The 16,144-nt window shown below is 52.0% G+C and overlaps 1 protein-coding gene across 2 annotated transcripts in view; it reads right to left on the bottom strand.

Annotated features, from left to right (window-relative positions):
• MMP24 (matrix metallopeptidase 24) overlaps positions 1-16,144 on the bottom strand; it is a 45,939-nt gene that overhangs the window by 3,707 nt on the left and 26,088 nt on the right. For both annotated transcript variants that reach the window (XM_060284062.2, XM_060284063.1), the window contains exons 4-8: positions 15,024-15,328; positions 7,447-7,608; positions 4,938-5,152; positions 2,426-2,564; positions 749-1,015 (exon numbers count right to left, since the gene is read on the bottom strand). In XM_060284062.2, coding sequence (XP_060140045.2) covers positions 749-1,015; positions 2,426-2,564; positions 4,938-5,152; positions 7,447-7,608; positions 15,024-15,328 — 1,088 coding nt within the window. The remainder of the gene's footprint in view (positions 1-748; positions 1,016-2,425; positions 2,565-4,937; positions 5,153-7,446; positions 7,609-15,023; positions 15,329-16,144) is intronic.

The raw sequence follows: 16,144 nt of genomic DNA, 5'->3' as shown, positions 1-16,144 counted from the left end.
GGCAAGTCTTGTTCTAAGCTCCATCCCCAGCCCTCCCACACAACCTGGCTCTCAGCAATTATTGTGGAGTAAATGAATGACACCTGACATTCCATAAAAACTAAAACACCCCAACAAGATAATAATGATGATAACAGCTAAAACTTAGTAAGCAGTGGAGGTGGGATATGAAACCAGCCAGGCTGGCTCCAGGGTCTGTGCTTTTGACCAGATGAGCAGAGATGGATTCAACAAATAGCCATGGATAGCCACTCTGCACCTGGTAAGTCCCAGCCCCTCTTCTTGAGAAGCTTCTAGTCCGGAGCAGGGAGAGGCTGTGAGTCAGCCTGGCCTCCAGGAGGAGCTTAGGAAATGTCTCATAATTAGAAAATGCTTCTCTCTTATCTTTAAGCCCTGTGAAAAAGCACCTTTGAACCACCACATCCATCATTTCAGATCTGTTACCTTGAGGGACTCCTAGAGTACACCTGAGGACCACTGTTTGAGAAATGCTGTCTGAGGGAATGAAGTCAGTCTATGAAAACATCTCTCAATTGCGAATGATCCCTACAGATGAGAAATTGTGACTTGGCCGCTGGTAAGAGAGGATTAATTTACTGTGTAAACATGGGTCGATATGAGGCACTTGTCTTTACCACCAGGCGGTGTTTCTCAAACCTGGATACCTTGAGAGTATGCCCGTGGGCCCCGGTGAGACCCACGTAAAATCAGACTCCCCCTCACAAAACCCAGCCGGTTTCTTACGTACATCCTTCCTTGCTGATGAAGGCCCCTTGGGGAGCCTGGGGGATGCCCTTCCACACGGTGATGGGCTTGGGATAGCCAGGGTCCGTGGCCCGCCGCTCCTCGCTGTAGCGCCAGTACCGCTCGCCTTTGAAAAAGTAGGTCTTGCCCACAGGTTCCCAGCGCAGAGCTGTGTCAATGCCTTCTCGGGGCAGACAGCTGCCCAGCTCCCCCAGGCTGTGGGGGTACCCAGGCTCCACCGTCACCTCCTTAAACACCCAGTACTTGTCACCTGTGGCCAAGAGGAACCCAGGATTAGCCTTCCTCGGTCATTCATGCTGGAGGTTGTGGATAGAGCCACTTGCCCATCATCCACTGGGACCAAAGTCACTCATGGAGCCAGTGTCAGGGGGAGACGGCCCTGGTCCTGCTTGATCCCTGTGGCGGAGGAGGCTGAGGCCTCTTGGCTCAGGCAGAGCTTAGGGGGCAAGAAGCCAGAATCCAGTCTCAGATCCTGGGCAGCTCGCCCCACGCTGCCCAGGCTCCGTGCCCCACCCTCTTTTCCTTTCGTGTGACTTGCTCCTTTTTCCTTTCCGGGTGACCTCAGCCTCTCACGGCTTCACACACACACTAGTACTCCCCCAACCTTCTACCAGTGACACCCAACTCTGAGGCTGCCGCTCTCCCAGTGGACCTGGGTACCAGGCCCAGGACCCTGATTGCCCACCGTCCTCTGGGCATTTCCAGGTCGGCTTCCGGAGTTCCTCCTCTCCACCCCAGGGGCTCCCTCCCTCACCACCTGTCTGCCTCCCAGTGTCCCCAAGAAGGTGGCATCACCCTCTCTTTCCTTCTCCTCTCAGCACTTAGCCTCTCACAAGGCCTTGTCAGCCTCCTAGCCTCACTGCTCCTCCCTGGTACAGGCCTTACAGACATCGCTCTCCTCAACTCCAGCAGCCGTCTCAGAAACGGCCTCCTGCCTCTGCCTGGATTGCCGCCTGCCCTCTGGCTCTCTGCTGCTCAGAAACAAACAGTGAACTTCCAGCATTGCCCTGATGGGTTAAGACCACAGTCCGGCCGGGCAGCCAGGGCTCCTCAGGACTCTCCCCTAAACTACCTTTCCAGGCCACTTCTCACAGCTCTCCGGTGGGGCTCCAGGGCTGTCTGGTGGGTCTTCTAAAGCCCTTTGAACTACTCCTTTGCCCATGCTGTTCCTTCCCCTTGGAATGCTTTTCTCACTCCTCACTATCTGAATCTTACTCTTCTGAGGCCTGGCCCAAGTCAAGATAATCGAAGTGAAACAACCTAGCACAGGGTGGGCCTGCCATACAGCTAGTTCCCCTCCTCCCCTGGCCTCTGCAGCCTGCGTGACCTCCCCCCCTCCAGGCTCTTACAGAACTCACAGCGTGGCCTTCCATGGAGCACTGGATGGTCTTCAGTTGTCTGCACCTCCCTATACTTTGTGGGGGTGAGGCTTGTCACCCCACCAACTTCGGCACATACAGACCCTCAGCAGTCACTCCCTGACTTAATTTCTCTGCCTGCAGGGATCTGTCCTGTCAGATGGCAGTGTTTCTGTTAGGGCTAGAAGGACCCTTGCAGCTCATCTGCCTCCCACCCTGCCTCTTCCAGTTTACAGGTGGAAAAAGGGGGTCCCGAGAAGGGCAGGAAAGCGTGCCAGGTCCTTCTGCACAGGCCACGTTACCTTTGAAGAAGACGAATCTTCCATCAGCCCTTTCATAGGCTGCGTCTATGCGGGCGGGCAGGCCTTTCCAGAACTGCTCGATCTGCATGGGGTAGCCCTCCTGTACCCGGTTATTGCGCAGGCGCCAGAACCAGCGATCCTGGGGGTTAAGGCAAGGAAAGAAAGGGGCATAGCCTTTGAACCCAGTGATCTTGGCCCTGGGGCTCAGGCCCCAACAAGCCAACACGTTCCCCTGGGCCCAGCCTTGCAACCCTCCCTGATGTCTGCTTCTATCTTTCAAAGCCCAATGAGGAAGATAAAATGCCCATCAACTCTCTTCACATAAGGGTCCTGATGGCTCTTGCCGCCCAAGGGGCCATGAGACAGAGCCAGCAGACAGGCCTGGTGGGCAGAGGAGGCGTCGCGGGGAGCTGGAAGGGATGATGCAGGGCCCGGGATGACCACATGAGGGCAGCAGAGAGTCACCGACGTCAGCGGGGCCCCTCCCCAGGCTGGTGGGAAGCAGGGGTTGGTCACTGAGCCCGGGCAGAGTGCCCTCCTCACGGCTGGCTCCAGCCAGCAGGGTAAGGTCTGTGGGAAGCAAGCCGTGGAAATTCCCCCAAGCCCCGGGTGTGAATTCAGTTTCCTCCTCTTACAGTTGCATGACCTGGGGCTCAGTACTTAAAGAGCCTCACCTGCAAAGGGGGGTAATAGTGGGGGTCAGATGAGAGATTATAGGTGAAGTGCCTAGAACAGTACAGGGCACATAGTCAATGTTAAGTAAATGGCAGCTCAATAGGCCAAGAATGTGAAAAAAGCCCTCCTCCTCAAATTGGTGCCTGGTCCCACTGCAGCCCTGGTTGGTAGGCAGTCTGGGCGAGGCCTGTAACCTCCTAGGACCTCGGTTTTCTTATGTGTGAATGGGAATGATAAAACCCAGACTTGCTTAGGAACCGTTCAGTTGGAGGATCCAAGGGTGCAGAAGAATGAACATGATTCATAAAAATGGTACAGGGGCTTCCCTGGTGGCACAGTGGTTAAGAATCCGCCTGCCAATGCAGGGAACACGGGTTCAAGCCCTGGTCCGGGAAGATTCCACAGGCTGCGGAGCAACTAAGCCTGTGCACCACAACTACTGAGCCTACGCTCTAGAGCCCACGAGCCACAACTACTGAGCCCGCATGCCACAACTAGTGAAGCCCACGTGCCTAGAGCCCGTGCTCTGCAACAAGAGAAGCCACCACAATGAGAAGCCCGCGCATCGCAACAAAGAGTAGCCCCCGCTCACCGCAACTAGAGAAAGCTTGCGCGCAGCAACAAAGACCCAACGCAGCCAAAAAAAAAAAAAGGTACAAAAGCTAGAAAAGTTTTTTTTTAAGGTGTTTTACGAAGCACTTTCACATCCAGTTTTTTAAACCTTATTTTGACTTTCACAACTCCTGTTAAGTAGATCTGAGATACACAGAGTCTTAGGGAAGGCCAAGTGACTCTCCTTGAGCCACGCAGTGAGAGCAGGACTGGGGCTGACCCCTGTCGCCTGATTCTTGGTCAGAGCTCAAAGCTTGCTGGCGAGAATTCCACAAGGTGACTGGGGCAGCTCTCCACAACCAGCCAGTGTGACAGAGACACGCTGTCAGCGGAGGGCCTCTTGTGCTGGTGGCCGGGAGTGTGGTCAGCAGGCAGTTTTCAACTGTCAACCTCGCTGGGGATGGCCTAGCTCCAGAGAGCTCCCCCAAGGTCATGCCCCCTCACCCACTGACTGAATAAAGTTTCAGCCATTTGGGGCCCAACACGGGACAACTCTGACGGGCCATTCTAGCTCCGGAACTCGCTGTGGGCGTGGCCGGGTCTGCAGTGGGTCTAGTTGCTGCTTATCTTCTCCTGCCCCATCGTGCTTCCCTCCCCTCCTTCCCACAGATGTGGATCCCAGAGGTGCTCCCTGGTCAAAATCTTGCATCCCAAACACTGTCCCAGAGCCTGCTTCCCTGAGAACCCAACTGCAACACACTGAGCAGGCTGCCACCCTGCAACCCATGGCTAGAGGGACAGGAACAGACCAGGGGACAAGATGTAGCCTGGCCAGCTTCCTGTCAGGCAGTCCTCTGAACCAGCCCTGGCAGGATCCGGAGACAGATGCAGCCACTGCTGTGCCAGCCCCTACTCCAAGCCAACATCTTCACAGCCATGACTCCTTTGATCTGCACACACCCTTCATTAGAGAAATGACCCTCCCAGCCCTCAGATGGAGAAACTGAGGTCCAGACAAGGGAGGTGACTTTCTCAGAGTCACAGAGTGGAGGCCGGTCTCCAGCACTTTTCCCCCACCGTTAACCCTCAGGAAGGGGCAGGGTCACCGCTTCCCGCCTCCCTCTTGGAAACAAGTCCATTCACCCAGCAGCACCAGGAAGAGACCTCATGACCTGGCCACTGGGCTAGCTCCCCTCCAGGCCCCACAGCAGGCCTAATCCCAGAGCAGCAGCTCTCTCCCGCCCCAGGTGGGGGAAAGAGTGGAAGGGGAGCCTTGAGGTCCTACCTTAAACACAAACATCTCGCCCCGGAAGAGGGCCACCGTGTTGAAGTTGCCGTCACAGATGTTGGGTTTGGCGCCTGGTGTGGCTGGCCGGTCCCCCAGGGGCGGCCGAGGGGGCCTGGGCTGGCGCTCATGCTTCCTCTCAGACGGTGAGTGGATCCTGCGGACGGGGAGTGTGGGGAGGGGCCTTGTGGGCTCCAGGGGCTCCGCGGGGGGTCCTGGAGAGAGGGGCTGCATCTTAGAGAAGGGCCAGGCGTGCCCTGCCCCCTGCTGCCATTGCCTCATCCTCACCCGGGCAGCTCTGAGACAAGCCTGTCACACTCCAGCCTCCTGTCCCCCCCCCCATTGTTTACTCCCCCAGTCTTTGAGAAAATCCATGAAAAGAGCCATTAAATGGGAACTCCCATCTTTCCACCCCCAAATCTGGTATCTTCTCTTTCTTCTCTCCTGTTACGAGAGAGGACATGTCCCTTCTTAGGCTCAGTGTCCCCTACCCTCTCTGTCTGCTCCCCCCATTCTTCATCCTGCTCCAGCATGGCCTCTGCCTCGTCACCCATTGAAACTGCTGTCAAGATCACCAATGACCTCCATGTTGCCAAATCCAACATTACTTGACCCAAACTTTGACGTCCATATGAATCATTCAGGGATCTTGATAAAATGCAGATTGTGACTCAGAGGGTCTGGGGTGGGGCCTTAGATTCTGTGTTTTTTCAAGCTCTCAGGTGATGCCAGAGTTACTGGTCTGAGGCCCACACTTTGAGTAGCAAGATCATACAAACACTTGCCTTGAAACACTCTTCTCTCTTTTCCAGAACCCTGCACTCTCTTGGTTTTCCTCCTACCTCGTGTACTGTTCCTTCTCAGCCTGCTTTGCTGGCGGCCTTTCCTCATCCACCCGGCTCTAAAGGTCGGCATGCCCCTGGGTCCTCTCCTCTCCCCTCCCCTCCCCTTCTCTGTCTGTCTGTCTGTCTCTGTCTCTCTCTGTCTTTCTCTCTCTATTTTGGTCCTAGGTCAGTGCTTCTCAACTTGGGCTGCATATTAGGATCACCTGGGGAACTTTTAAAACACCCTGATGTTCAGAAGTCACCCCAGACCAATTAAAACCAAATTTCTGGGGGTGAAGGCTGGGTATCAGTATTTTTTTGTTTTTTTTTTGCGGTACGCGGGCCTCTCACTGTTGTGGCCTCTCCCGTTGCGGAGCACAGGCTCCGGACGCGCAGGCTCAGTGGCCATGACTCACGGGCCCAGCCGCTCCGCGGCATGTGGGATCCTCCCGGACCGGGGCACGAACCTGTGTCCCCTGCATCGGCAGGCGGACTCTCAACCACTGCGCCACCAGGGAAGCCCCAGTATTTTTTTTAAATTGAAATCCCAAGGTGATTCCAATGCACTGCCAAGTTGAGAATCACTACCCGAAGGGATCTCTTCCAGGTTCATGGCTTTAAAGACCTCCGTTCAAGCCGTCCCACAGAACGTTCTGTGATGACATACATGTCCTATGTACCTGCACTGTCCAATACAGGAGCCTCTAGCCACGCGTGGCTATTGAGCACTTGAAATGAGCGACTAGTTATTAGTGCGGCAGAAGAACTGAAGTTTTAATTTTATTTAATTCTAATTAATATAAATTTAAATAGCCACATGTGGCTAGTGGCTACCGTATTGAACACCAAAGATCCCAGATCAATATTCCAGCCCACATCTCTGAGCTACAGAGGTCAATCTATTGCTCCACAGTTACAAAAGCCAGAAACCTCACCCCTGTGTCTAATCTATCAGCAAATAGCGTCCATTTTATTTTCAAAAGACCTCCTAGTCCCCACTACCTGTCCAGTCCTCTGTTGCCTCACCTGTGGAGATCCTGCCCATCCTCCAGGCTTTGGGTGGGGCGACCTCCTCTGTGAGGTCCTCAGGGCCTCCAAGAAGAGCCCTCCTCCCGTACTCCACAGCCTGGGGGCTGTAGGGGCCGTGCCACATGGACATGCGTTTGCCGTAATAAACTGGTCTTCCCATCTCCACCGACTTGACGAGAACAAGAACTTCCCACACCGGTGTGAACAGAGAGTGGGGTGGCATGGTAGCAGGCCCCTCAAATCTTATCAAGATATCAGCCTAGTTTGTCTTTTTCTTGTTTAAGAAAAAAGCTCTGGTAATAATACTTATCCTATGGTATCACCATTACTTGGGCAGATGGGTGACTCTCTTGGCTAGAGGTGGGACCCCTTGAGAGGGAACCACAGGAGGTGAGAGGGAGGTGTGTGGAGGGGGGAGGCGGGTAGAGTAGGGGGAGTGGGAGGCTCTCTGTTCACTTTTGTCCCTCCCAGTTGCAGCTCAGACCCTCCCCTGGGTTTCCCAAGTGTGCAGGGAAGGAGGGGGGTGGGGGAGGAGCCTTGCAGACAGCAGTCAGAGGCCCAGGTCCCCAGCCGCCCCCCAACCCTCCGCCCCGACAGGCAGGCAGTCATGGCCCAGCCCAAGGAAGGAACGGTGGCCCCTCCCCCCTGCCACACACCGTAGATCTTCTGGATGCCCTGGAGATCATCCTGAGGCAGCTTGAAGTTGTGTGTCTCCATGTACTGGTAGAAGGGTGCCATGATGGCGCTGGGGTCGTTGGAGTGCTCCAGTCCCAGCGCGTGGCCCAGCTCATGCACGGCCACCAGGAAGAGGTCGTTCCCTGTGGAGGGGGAGATGGGGAGGTGCCCAGGGCACCCGCTCAGGTGTCAGTCAGTCCATCCATTACTTCAGCAAACACCTAGAATAAGCTTTGTGCCAGGCCCTGTCCCGGACACTGGGACATACACACCCCTACCTTCCAGAACTCTCCGTATAGTGGTGGATAGGGACAGAGAAACAAAATAAGTGAAATTAGTGTTCCAGGTGCTTCTACAGCTGTCTATAAGGGTCGAGTGAGGATTCCGAGGAAGGAGGAGTCATTTACGCTTGAAGGAAGATGTTCAGGGAAAGCTTCATGAAGGTGAAGCTTAAGGTGAGTCTAGAAAGATAAGAAGTTGGTCAGCAGAAAGGATTCAGTGGGAAGGAGAGGGAGAGGGGCGGAGGTGGCATTGCTGGCTGAGAGAAGGCTATGAACAACGTCCAGGGACAAGCAGTTTCATTCCACTTGGCTCCGGAACAAAGCAGGGGGGGAGGGCCAGAGGGAGATGAGGTCAGCCAGGCTGGCACGCAGGGCTTGTGATGCCATGCAAAGGAATTTGGATTGGCTTCTTGGCCAGTGGGGGGTTTAAGCAGGTTGGTGTCGGGGACGGGGGGGCTGATGGTGACATGATGAAATCACTCTGGCTGCAGTTGGAAGAAGGATTAGGGGGTGATGAGACCAGAGGCAGGGGAATCAGTGGGGTTGGTCTGGAAGCCAGTATGAGGGTCCCGGTGAGAGATGAAAAGAGCCTGAGCTAAGGCAGAGGGGGGGTGACGGGCAGAGGGGAGTCCTGGGGGCGGCAGGCTGGCGGTCATCTTCAGAGACCCGGGGGCAGGAGGAGCCTTGGTCGTGCAGCAGCTCTCGGTCCTGAAAGGACTGAGCTATGGCCAAGGATCAACGCAGGGATTCAAATGCGAGTGAAAACGAAAGGTCCAGGTACTGAAAGTGGGACACGGGATCCCGAGGGTGAAGCTGAGGCGGCAACACAGCAGAGTGGTCGTGAGCCTGGGCCCCTGAATAGGACAGGTCTCGTTCATTTCCAGCTCTACCCCAGTGAGCTTTGTGAATTCGGTCAGGTCTACCCTCTGAGCCCCAATTTCCTTATTTGCACAATGCGGAGGTCGTACCTACATCAGAGGGTTGTGTGAGGACCGGATAGGATAAGATGTGTGAAGGGCATGATGCTGCATGGCACCTGTTGTCACCATGCATAAGACAGGAGCTTGGTCCCTGGAACAAGCCCGTTGACCAAAAAGGAAGCACGAGGCACTTGGGGTCCCAGCAACCAGATCCTCTTAAAGCCAACTCCCCTGAACTTCTGGGTCAGGCCTGGGACAGGGCAAGGCCTGACTTCGAGGGGATTAAGCAGCCCTGGCTTTGGGGAAGAAATGAAGGGGCAGGGAGTTGAGCAGGCCATCGAATCAACAGTCCTGACTCATATTACGTCCAGTTATAGACTCCTGCTTGCCTTGACCTGTGGCATCTGAATGTCCCTTGAGCCCTGCCTCTGTTGCCCAGAGCTAATACATGTCACTGTCCAGTCCTGCCACCTTGAAGTGCAGGGGGTGCTGCCAAGAGCCCAGGAGGTGGTCAGGAGTCCTCGTGCTCACTCTGGCCCCAGTGGCACTGGCCAAGCTGCCGTACCCCAGCCCGGCTGAGGGCCCCACGAGGGTCAGATGAGCCTGGGGATTGTGTCTGGCCTTCCTGGCTAAGGTCTTGGGAAGAGAGAATAGCCCTATGGGGCAGACTCAGTCACACACACATGCATGCCGGCCGCTCCGCGGACACCACCAGTACCTTCAGCGAAGGGTGGATGGGCAAGATCAGGGGAAGTTTGGCCAAGAGCCTGGGGCTGGCCTTCTGCTGGGGCAGGGCAGGCTAGCATGAGGAGGCCAGGCCTCCCCCAGTTCCTTCCTCAGGTCCTGGCCCCTCTGGCAGCGGGGAAGGGTGAGCTCATCTCTGAGCTCCATCCCAAACAAAGGCGGCTGCTCGCGCCAATGGAAGGCAGCCCTGCTTCCTGGGGTCCGGTCCTGGCTCTGCTCCTGGCCCGTTCTGTGACCCGAGACAAGCTGTTTGGGCCTCTGTCTCCTGACTAGGCTCTTCCTCAGGGAGCATCCGCAGGGATTTCAGCTGAGAACCAGGGAGCAGGGCTCTGAGCGCCTGGCTAGACTCTAAACCTTTGTCCTCAGCCTGTGTCTATTACTCTGTAAGCCTCTGTGCTGGGTCTCTGCAGAGAACAGGAGTAAGCCCTTGAAGGAAAGGGGTCTGTGGGTTTGTTCCAGGGACCAAAAGGCAGAGGAGAGCTGGGGAGCTGGCATCCTACTGCACAGAAACCCAAGAGACCTGTTAAGTGGGGGCTGCTCTGGGGAGATGGAAGGAGAGTGTGGAGGGGCAGGAGAACTCCAGAAAAAGCAGAGGGATGGAGAAGACCCACATGCTTAATGGGCAGGAGGCTGGTAAGGGCTTCACCACCCAAGAGGATGAAAGGCAGAGAAGCAGAGTGGTCAGAAGTGTAGTCCCTGAGGGTCTGACTGCCATGACTCCCAGCTCTGCCATGTCCTAGCAGTGTGACATTTTAAATCTCTTCCTCTGTAAAATAAAGGGATTAATGGTACCTTCGTCATAAGAATGGGGTGAAGATTAATGAGGCAAGGTACAGAAAGCACTCACACCACCTCCAGGCACAGAACTATCACGGTTAATTAGCAAGTTCACGTTAAGCTATGTATGAAGGACCAGCATCCTCAACAGGGAGAGTTCCCTTGAGCTGGGAGCTCAAGTCCTTGGGCTTCCTAGCAAGCACCCAACAGTCTACTTGGCTACTCCAGTGTATCTTGTCTCTGCTTCATTTCCTTCTCTTGGGACCTCCATCTTTGGTGAGGCCCATCTCATTGACTCCTGAAACCCTCCCAAAGGTTACAACATTTCCTTTTGCCTCTATTCTTTTGCCAATGCTGTCCCCTCTACCTGGAATAACCTTACTCCTTCAAAGTTCAGCTGAATGCCACATCCTCCAGGGAGCCTTCCTCGATTTCCCTAACCAGCAATGACTGCTTCCTCCTATAAACTTTCCCAGCAGTGTATCTGTATCATCTTTATGGCCCTGACCACTTTCCACCCTACATCATAGCCAGGAGCACACACTGTCTTCTGCTCCAGGACTATGAGCTCCTTGAGGGAAAGCTCTGTGCTGGACAAGCCAGGATGGAACAGTGCCAAATGTTCAGTATTTTTTCCAGGTGTTGTCTTTGGACCATCTGCAGCAGAACCAACTGGGGTGATTGTTAAAAATTCAGAGTCCTGGGTTTGACACAAGTAATGTCTTCTTTGGATGAGAGTCAGGACTTTGCTCTGGAAAACCAAGCATGAACTATCCAGACGCAGTTCATAATCCCAGCAATAGATTGCTAGGAACTGGGACGCAGCCATTGCCCTAGGATGGTTTTTGGAAGGACAGCAAAGGAACCAAGATCGATTGAGCACCTGTACATTATCTCGTTTAATTTCCACATAAACTCAGCGAGGGCGTGATGCAGCCTCCCGGGAATTTTTGTTTGTTGGCTTTCTTCTCTGTTCTTCTGCCGCTTACTGTGTGAACGTCTCAACCACTCAGAACTTTCCTTTCCTCACCACCCTGCCCAGTCTAGCTCCCAGGGTGGGGAGGAACCACTGTAGTAACTGTGGAAGGACTGTCCCCTGTGAAGGGCTGGTCCCCATGACGCTTCCCGTCTTGTCACCTTCCCCAGGGCTGGGCTCCCTCCCCAGCAGAGCTTAGTGAATTCTGCTGACTTCACTGCTTGACCCACTGGAAACGGATGAGGACACAGGGTGCCTGGGAGACTCCCCGAAATCAGCTTAAAGATGTGGTGGGCCAGATCGCCCTTCGCACAGACTCCAAAGAAGTGGAGAATCAGAATCCCCTTTACATTCTAGTGGTTCTCCAGGAGAGCCTTTTCAACACACAGGTGGAGGGGATTCTGATTCAGGAGTTTGCGGTTAGGGCTTAGGCAACCTTTTTAAAATAAAGTCCCCCGAGGGAATTTTATAGTGGTTGGGTCAGGCTGACACACCTGAAGCAACTGCTCAAACTTCACGTCGCTAAGAGGGGGACGGCCTGTGTCACAAGTGCTTCCTAATGTGATGCAACAGGGGGGACCAGCACCACCTGGGAAGCATCCTCGCCAAAAAAGTCAATCCAGTCAGGCCTGTAGATCTACTCAGGCTACATGCAGAAGCGAGACATGGTAAAAGTGAACCTAAGTCAGACAGAGAAAGACAAATATCATATGATATTGCTTATATGTGGAATCTTAAAAAAAGGGTACAAATGAACTTATCTACAAAACAGACATAGTTATAGATGTAGAAAATAAACTTATGGTTACCATGAGGTAAGAAGGGGCGAGGGATAAATTGGAAGATTGGGATCGACATATACGCACTGCTATATATAAAATAGATAACTAATTTCTTCAACAGATATAGGGAGAAAAGAGAAGCAAGGTGACTGCTGTAAATGAAAAGGGCCTTAAGAGACGATGATGTGTGGATGCTCTCTGGATCCTGTTGCAAGCAAACAACCGTTAAAGACATTTTTGAGGTAATTTGGGAAAATGAACACTGGGTATTGGATTTTAAGAAATTATTGCTAATTTTGTCGCGTTGGTCATGATTTTGTGGTTGTGTTAAAGATAATCTGTTAGAGGTATGTAATGCACTATTTAGAGGTGAGACCTGAGATCTTCCTTAAAATACATCACTAAAAAACAAAGAGGGTCGGGGAGGGTAGATGAAACAGCACTGACGTAATGTTGATAACTGCTGAATCAGGGTGATGGGTGCCTGGGGGCGTTCACATTATCATTCTCCCTACTTGGTAAGTTTAAAATTTTCTGTAATGGAAATTTAGAATAGAGAAGAAAGCTAATAAACAAAAAATTCCTGGGAGGCTGCGCTCACGCCCTCGCTGAGTTTATGTGGAAATTAAACGAGATAACATATAGGTGCTCAATCAATCTTGGTTCCTTTCCTCTCCTTCCAAAGGCCGTCCTATGGCAATGGCTGCCTTCCGGTTCCTAGCAGTCTATTGCTGGGGTTATGAGCTGCAACTGGATAGTTCTGCTTGGTTTTCCAGAGCAAAGTCCTGACTCTTTTTTTTCTTTTTCTTTTTTTTTTTTTCTAAAGTCCTGACTCTTGTCCAAAGAAGACATTAGCTATCTTGGAATTTCTATCCGAATTCTTGGTCATTCGTCAGGATGGGGTGGGACAGATGAGAGGGTGCTGGGATGGAGCCCATCCACAGGTCCCAGCTCCTTCCCACACACACCACCAGAAGTTCTCAGGATTTGGAGACTGGTCCAAGGTCTCCACCAGCAAGGAGCAGTTGTGGGAAGTGCACACCCAGGGCTGGGAAAGGCAGGGTAGAGGAGGAATGTCCTTAATAATTCATGTATCTCTATCAGGGCTATGACTGTTATCAGCTAACAGTGCCTGGCACATAACAGTGGCTCAAAAACGTTAGTTCTCCTCTCGTCACACTTTATCAGTTAGCACAGACAACCATTGGTTGACACTGATCCAAGAATAAGAACAAGATAAAGAATACGTGTTCAGAAAACCAGGAAACACATCCAAGACATAAGGGAGAGGATTCCTGGGCTGAGGAAATGGAGCTAGATAGGAAAGAAGCCCAAAGAAGAGGGTGGGGGACAAAGAAAAATGGAGCAGTTTCATAACTTTGCCTAGGCTGAGCCTTCGCCACATCACCTCCTGAACCACCCTTTGACAGACAGGACAAGAGTCGTGATCCCTGATCCATGCAATGATATGAAATGCTTTTAAGGAGGCAGTCCCCACCTACAGACAGCAGACACAGCCTCAGAGGAAATGGGCCTTTAAAGGCTGCTCTCAGCCTGAAGCATCTCCAAGGAAAAAGAAGGCCTAGTGGTTCCCCAACTTGCCTAAGCTTAAGAATTGGAATTTCCGGGGGAAGGGCCTGGGAATCCATGTTTATAACAAGAACCTGGTTGATTCTTATGATCAGGCAAGTCAGGGAAACTCTGGGGATTAAGACAGTGTTTCTCAAGGTAATGGACGCCGGCCTCAGAAGCACTTGGGGAATTTATGAGACCATGTGCAGATTCCCAGGCCTGAACCCAGAATCAGAGAATCAGAATAGCAAGAGGTTAGGGGCCTGGAGCCTGGAATCTGAATTCTTAAAAAAGGTTTCTAGGTGATTCTGTCGTGCCCTGCAGTTGGAGAGCCATGGAAACAGCATGGTAGCAAAGAGTATGGGCTCTGGAATCATCATGTCCGGGTTTGAAAACGTATTTCCCCATTCACCAACTGTGGGACCTTAGTAGGTTACTTACTGTTTCTCTACACCTCAGTTTACCTATCTGTAAAATGGGGATGATAATAACATATACATATTATACAGTATGTGGAAAACACTTGACATGGGCCTTAGAATATTAACATACTAATTCTAATCTATTATAATCTAAAATAGAATTGAATCGAATCCTCTGTCCCTCTTTCCTCCAGAGTCCTACTGCATTTTCTTGGTACTTCTGCTGTGTCCTTCAGTACAGTCTGCCTTGCGACAGGGTGACTTATGTATACATCTGTCTCCCCGACTCGACTCTGGACTTCCAAAGGGCAGAGACTGTGTCTTTTTTAAATGTTCAAACACGTGCATCATGTTCCATTAGAGTCGGAAGGGACTTTAGAAGTCACCTAATCCAGCCCCTCATCTGACAGATGAGGAGACTGAGGGTGAATGATGCGCCCCTCATCACATGGCCAGTGGTTGAACCACAGTCTGAGCCCTGGCACTGCTGCCTACCAGCTATGCCATCTGAGCCTCAAACTCTTCATCTTAAAAAAGGGCATAATGATGTGCAGTTGCCTACTTACTAAGCAGTTGCCTTGCAAGTAAGTACTGATGAAGAGCTCTTGCAACCTGAGGAGTATTGTTACGATTACTGCAGACAGGATGCTAGAGTAATTACGGGGCCTATTATTCACTTGTGAGGTTGACATAAGGGAGAGAGTCTGTCATGTTTTCCCACAGCATGGCCTTTGAAGCCCTCATCAGTCAGGCCAGAGCCTACCACTTTCAGCTTTAAGCCTTTTAACCTTTTCCTCCAGCCTCTGATCCATTACTTAACCGTCTTATTCATGGCCTAGACTTTCCTCCTAATTCAGTCCAATTAGACCATTTACTAAGTGATCTGACCCATCTCCCTGGCCCTGGCCCTGATGGATCAACTGTTGAATATTATCAGAGACCACAGTTCCCACCCTCTTAGGGTCTTAGTTCTTGGACAAGAAGCTCTAGAAACCAGGAAACTCAACTGTGGTATCCTCCAAGCTCTTCCTCAGGGCTTCTTTCCCTGACAGCCAAGTAACCCCCTGTCCCCTCATGACCTTACCATCGTGGTTGGCATTTCCTAATGTCCATGGCTCGTCTGAATCAAAGTGAGTGTCTCCACCAATCCCTGGGCCAGGGAAGTAGGCATGAGCCAGGAATCCCCCTTCGCCATCAAACGGGGAGCTGTCTCCATGGAAGCCAGAAGCAAAGAAGATCATGATGTCGGCCTCCTTCCGGTCACTTTTGATTTCATGGTAGGGCACCTCTTCAAAGGTCAGCGGGGTCACCTTCTGCCACACATCGAAAGCCTGGCGAATAGCTTTCCGCGTGTCTAACTCACCCACCTTTGGGGTGTAGTTGTGAATGCTGGTGAGAGAGGGGAGGATTGATAGGGAGGAACAGACCAAGAATCAGAGACCAGCAGAGCTAAAAGGAACACCAGAGGCCATGTGGGCCTAGAATTCTGCTGAGGTACCTCAGGGGTTGATGAAGAGGTTGCGTGGGCAGGGCTCTGGGTCCCCACCCCTGCCTTTTTACTTAGTGTTTTTATATTTGATCTCTGAAAAAGCTTGTGTTGAATTTGTAGAAAAAAGATTAAGTTGTGCATGGCATTTCCTAAATTTTAAGTTTTTCTCCCAATACATAAAAATGTACATTTATAAAATTTATAAAAACACTTAAACAGGGACTTTCCTGGTGGTGCAGTGGTTAAGACTCCATGCTTCCAATGCAGGGTGCCCAGGTTTGATCCTTGGTCAGGGAACTAGATCTCACATGTCGCAACTAAGAGTTCACATGCCACAACTAAGGAGTCCGCCTGCCGCAACTAAGGAGCCCGCGAGCTGCAGCTAAGACCCAGCACAACCAAATAAATAAATTAAATAAATAAATATTTTTTAAAAACCCACTTAAACAGTGGAGAGTTTAAGTCAAATATCCTGTAAAAAAATCTTTGGCACCAACTACTACTGTTTGTGTACATAGAAGCTGGCATAGGGTGGCGTGTGATTAAATCAGTTACAGGTTTAACTATGTAAGGTTACTGTATCCATATTGCATGGTTCTCCACGATGGAGCAGCACTACTTCTGGCTGCTCTGCCCCAAGAACACCTGGGGCAAAGACTGTTCACCCATTCTACAGGCAAGGAAACTGAAGCCCAGAGAGGTTGCGTGGTAGAAGT

The sequence above is a fragment of the Globicephala melas genome, chromosome 15 (assembly GCF_963455315.2).
Source record: "Globicephala melas chromosome 15, mGloMel1.2, whole genome shotgun sequence".
Classification (NCBI taxonomy): Eukaryota; Metazoa; Chordata; class Mammalia; order Artiodactyla; family Delphinidae; genus Globicephala; species Globicephala melas.
The sequence above is the reverse complement of the archived record's forward strand: the minus strand, read 5'-3'. Positions and strand labels throughout refer to the sequence as shown.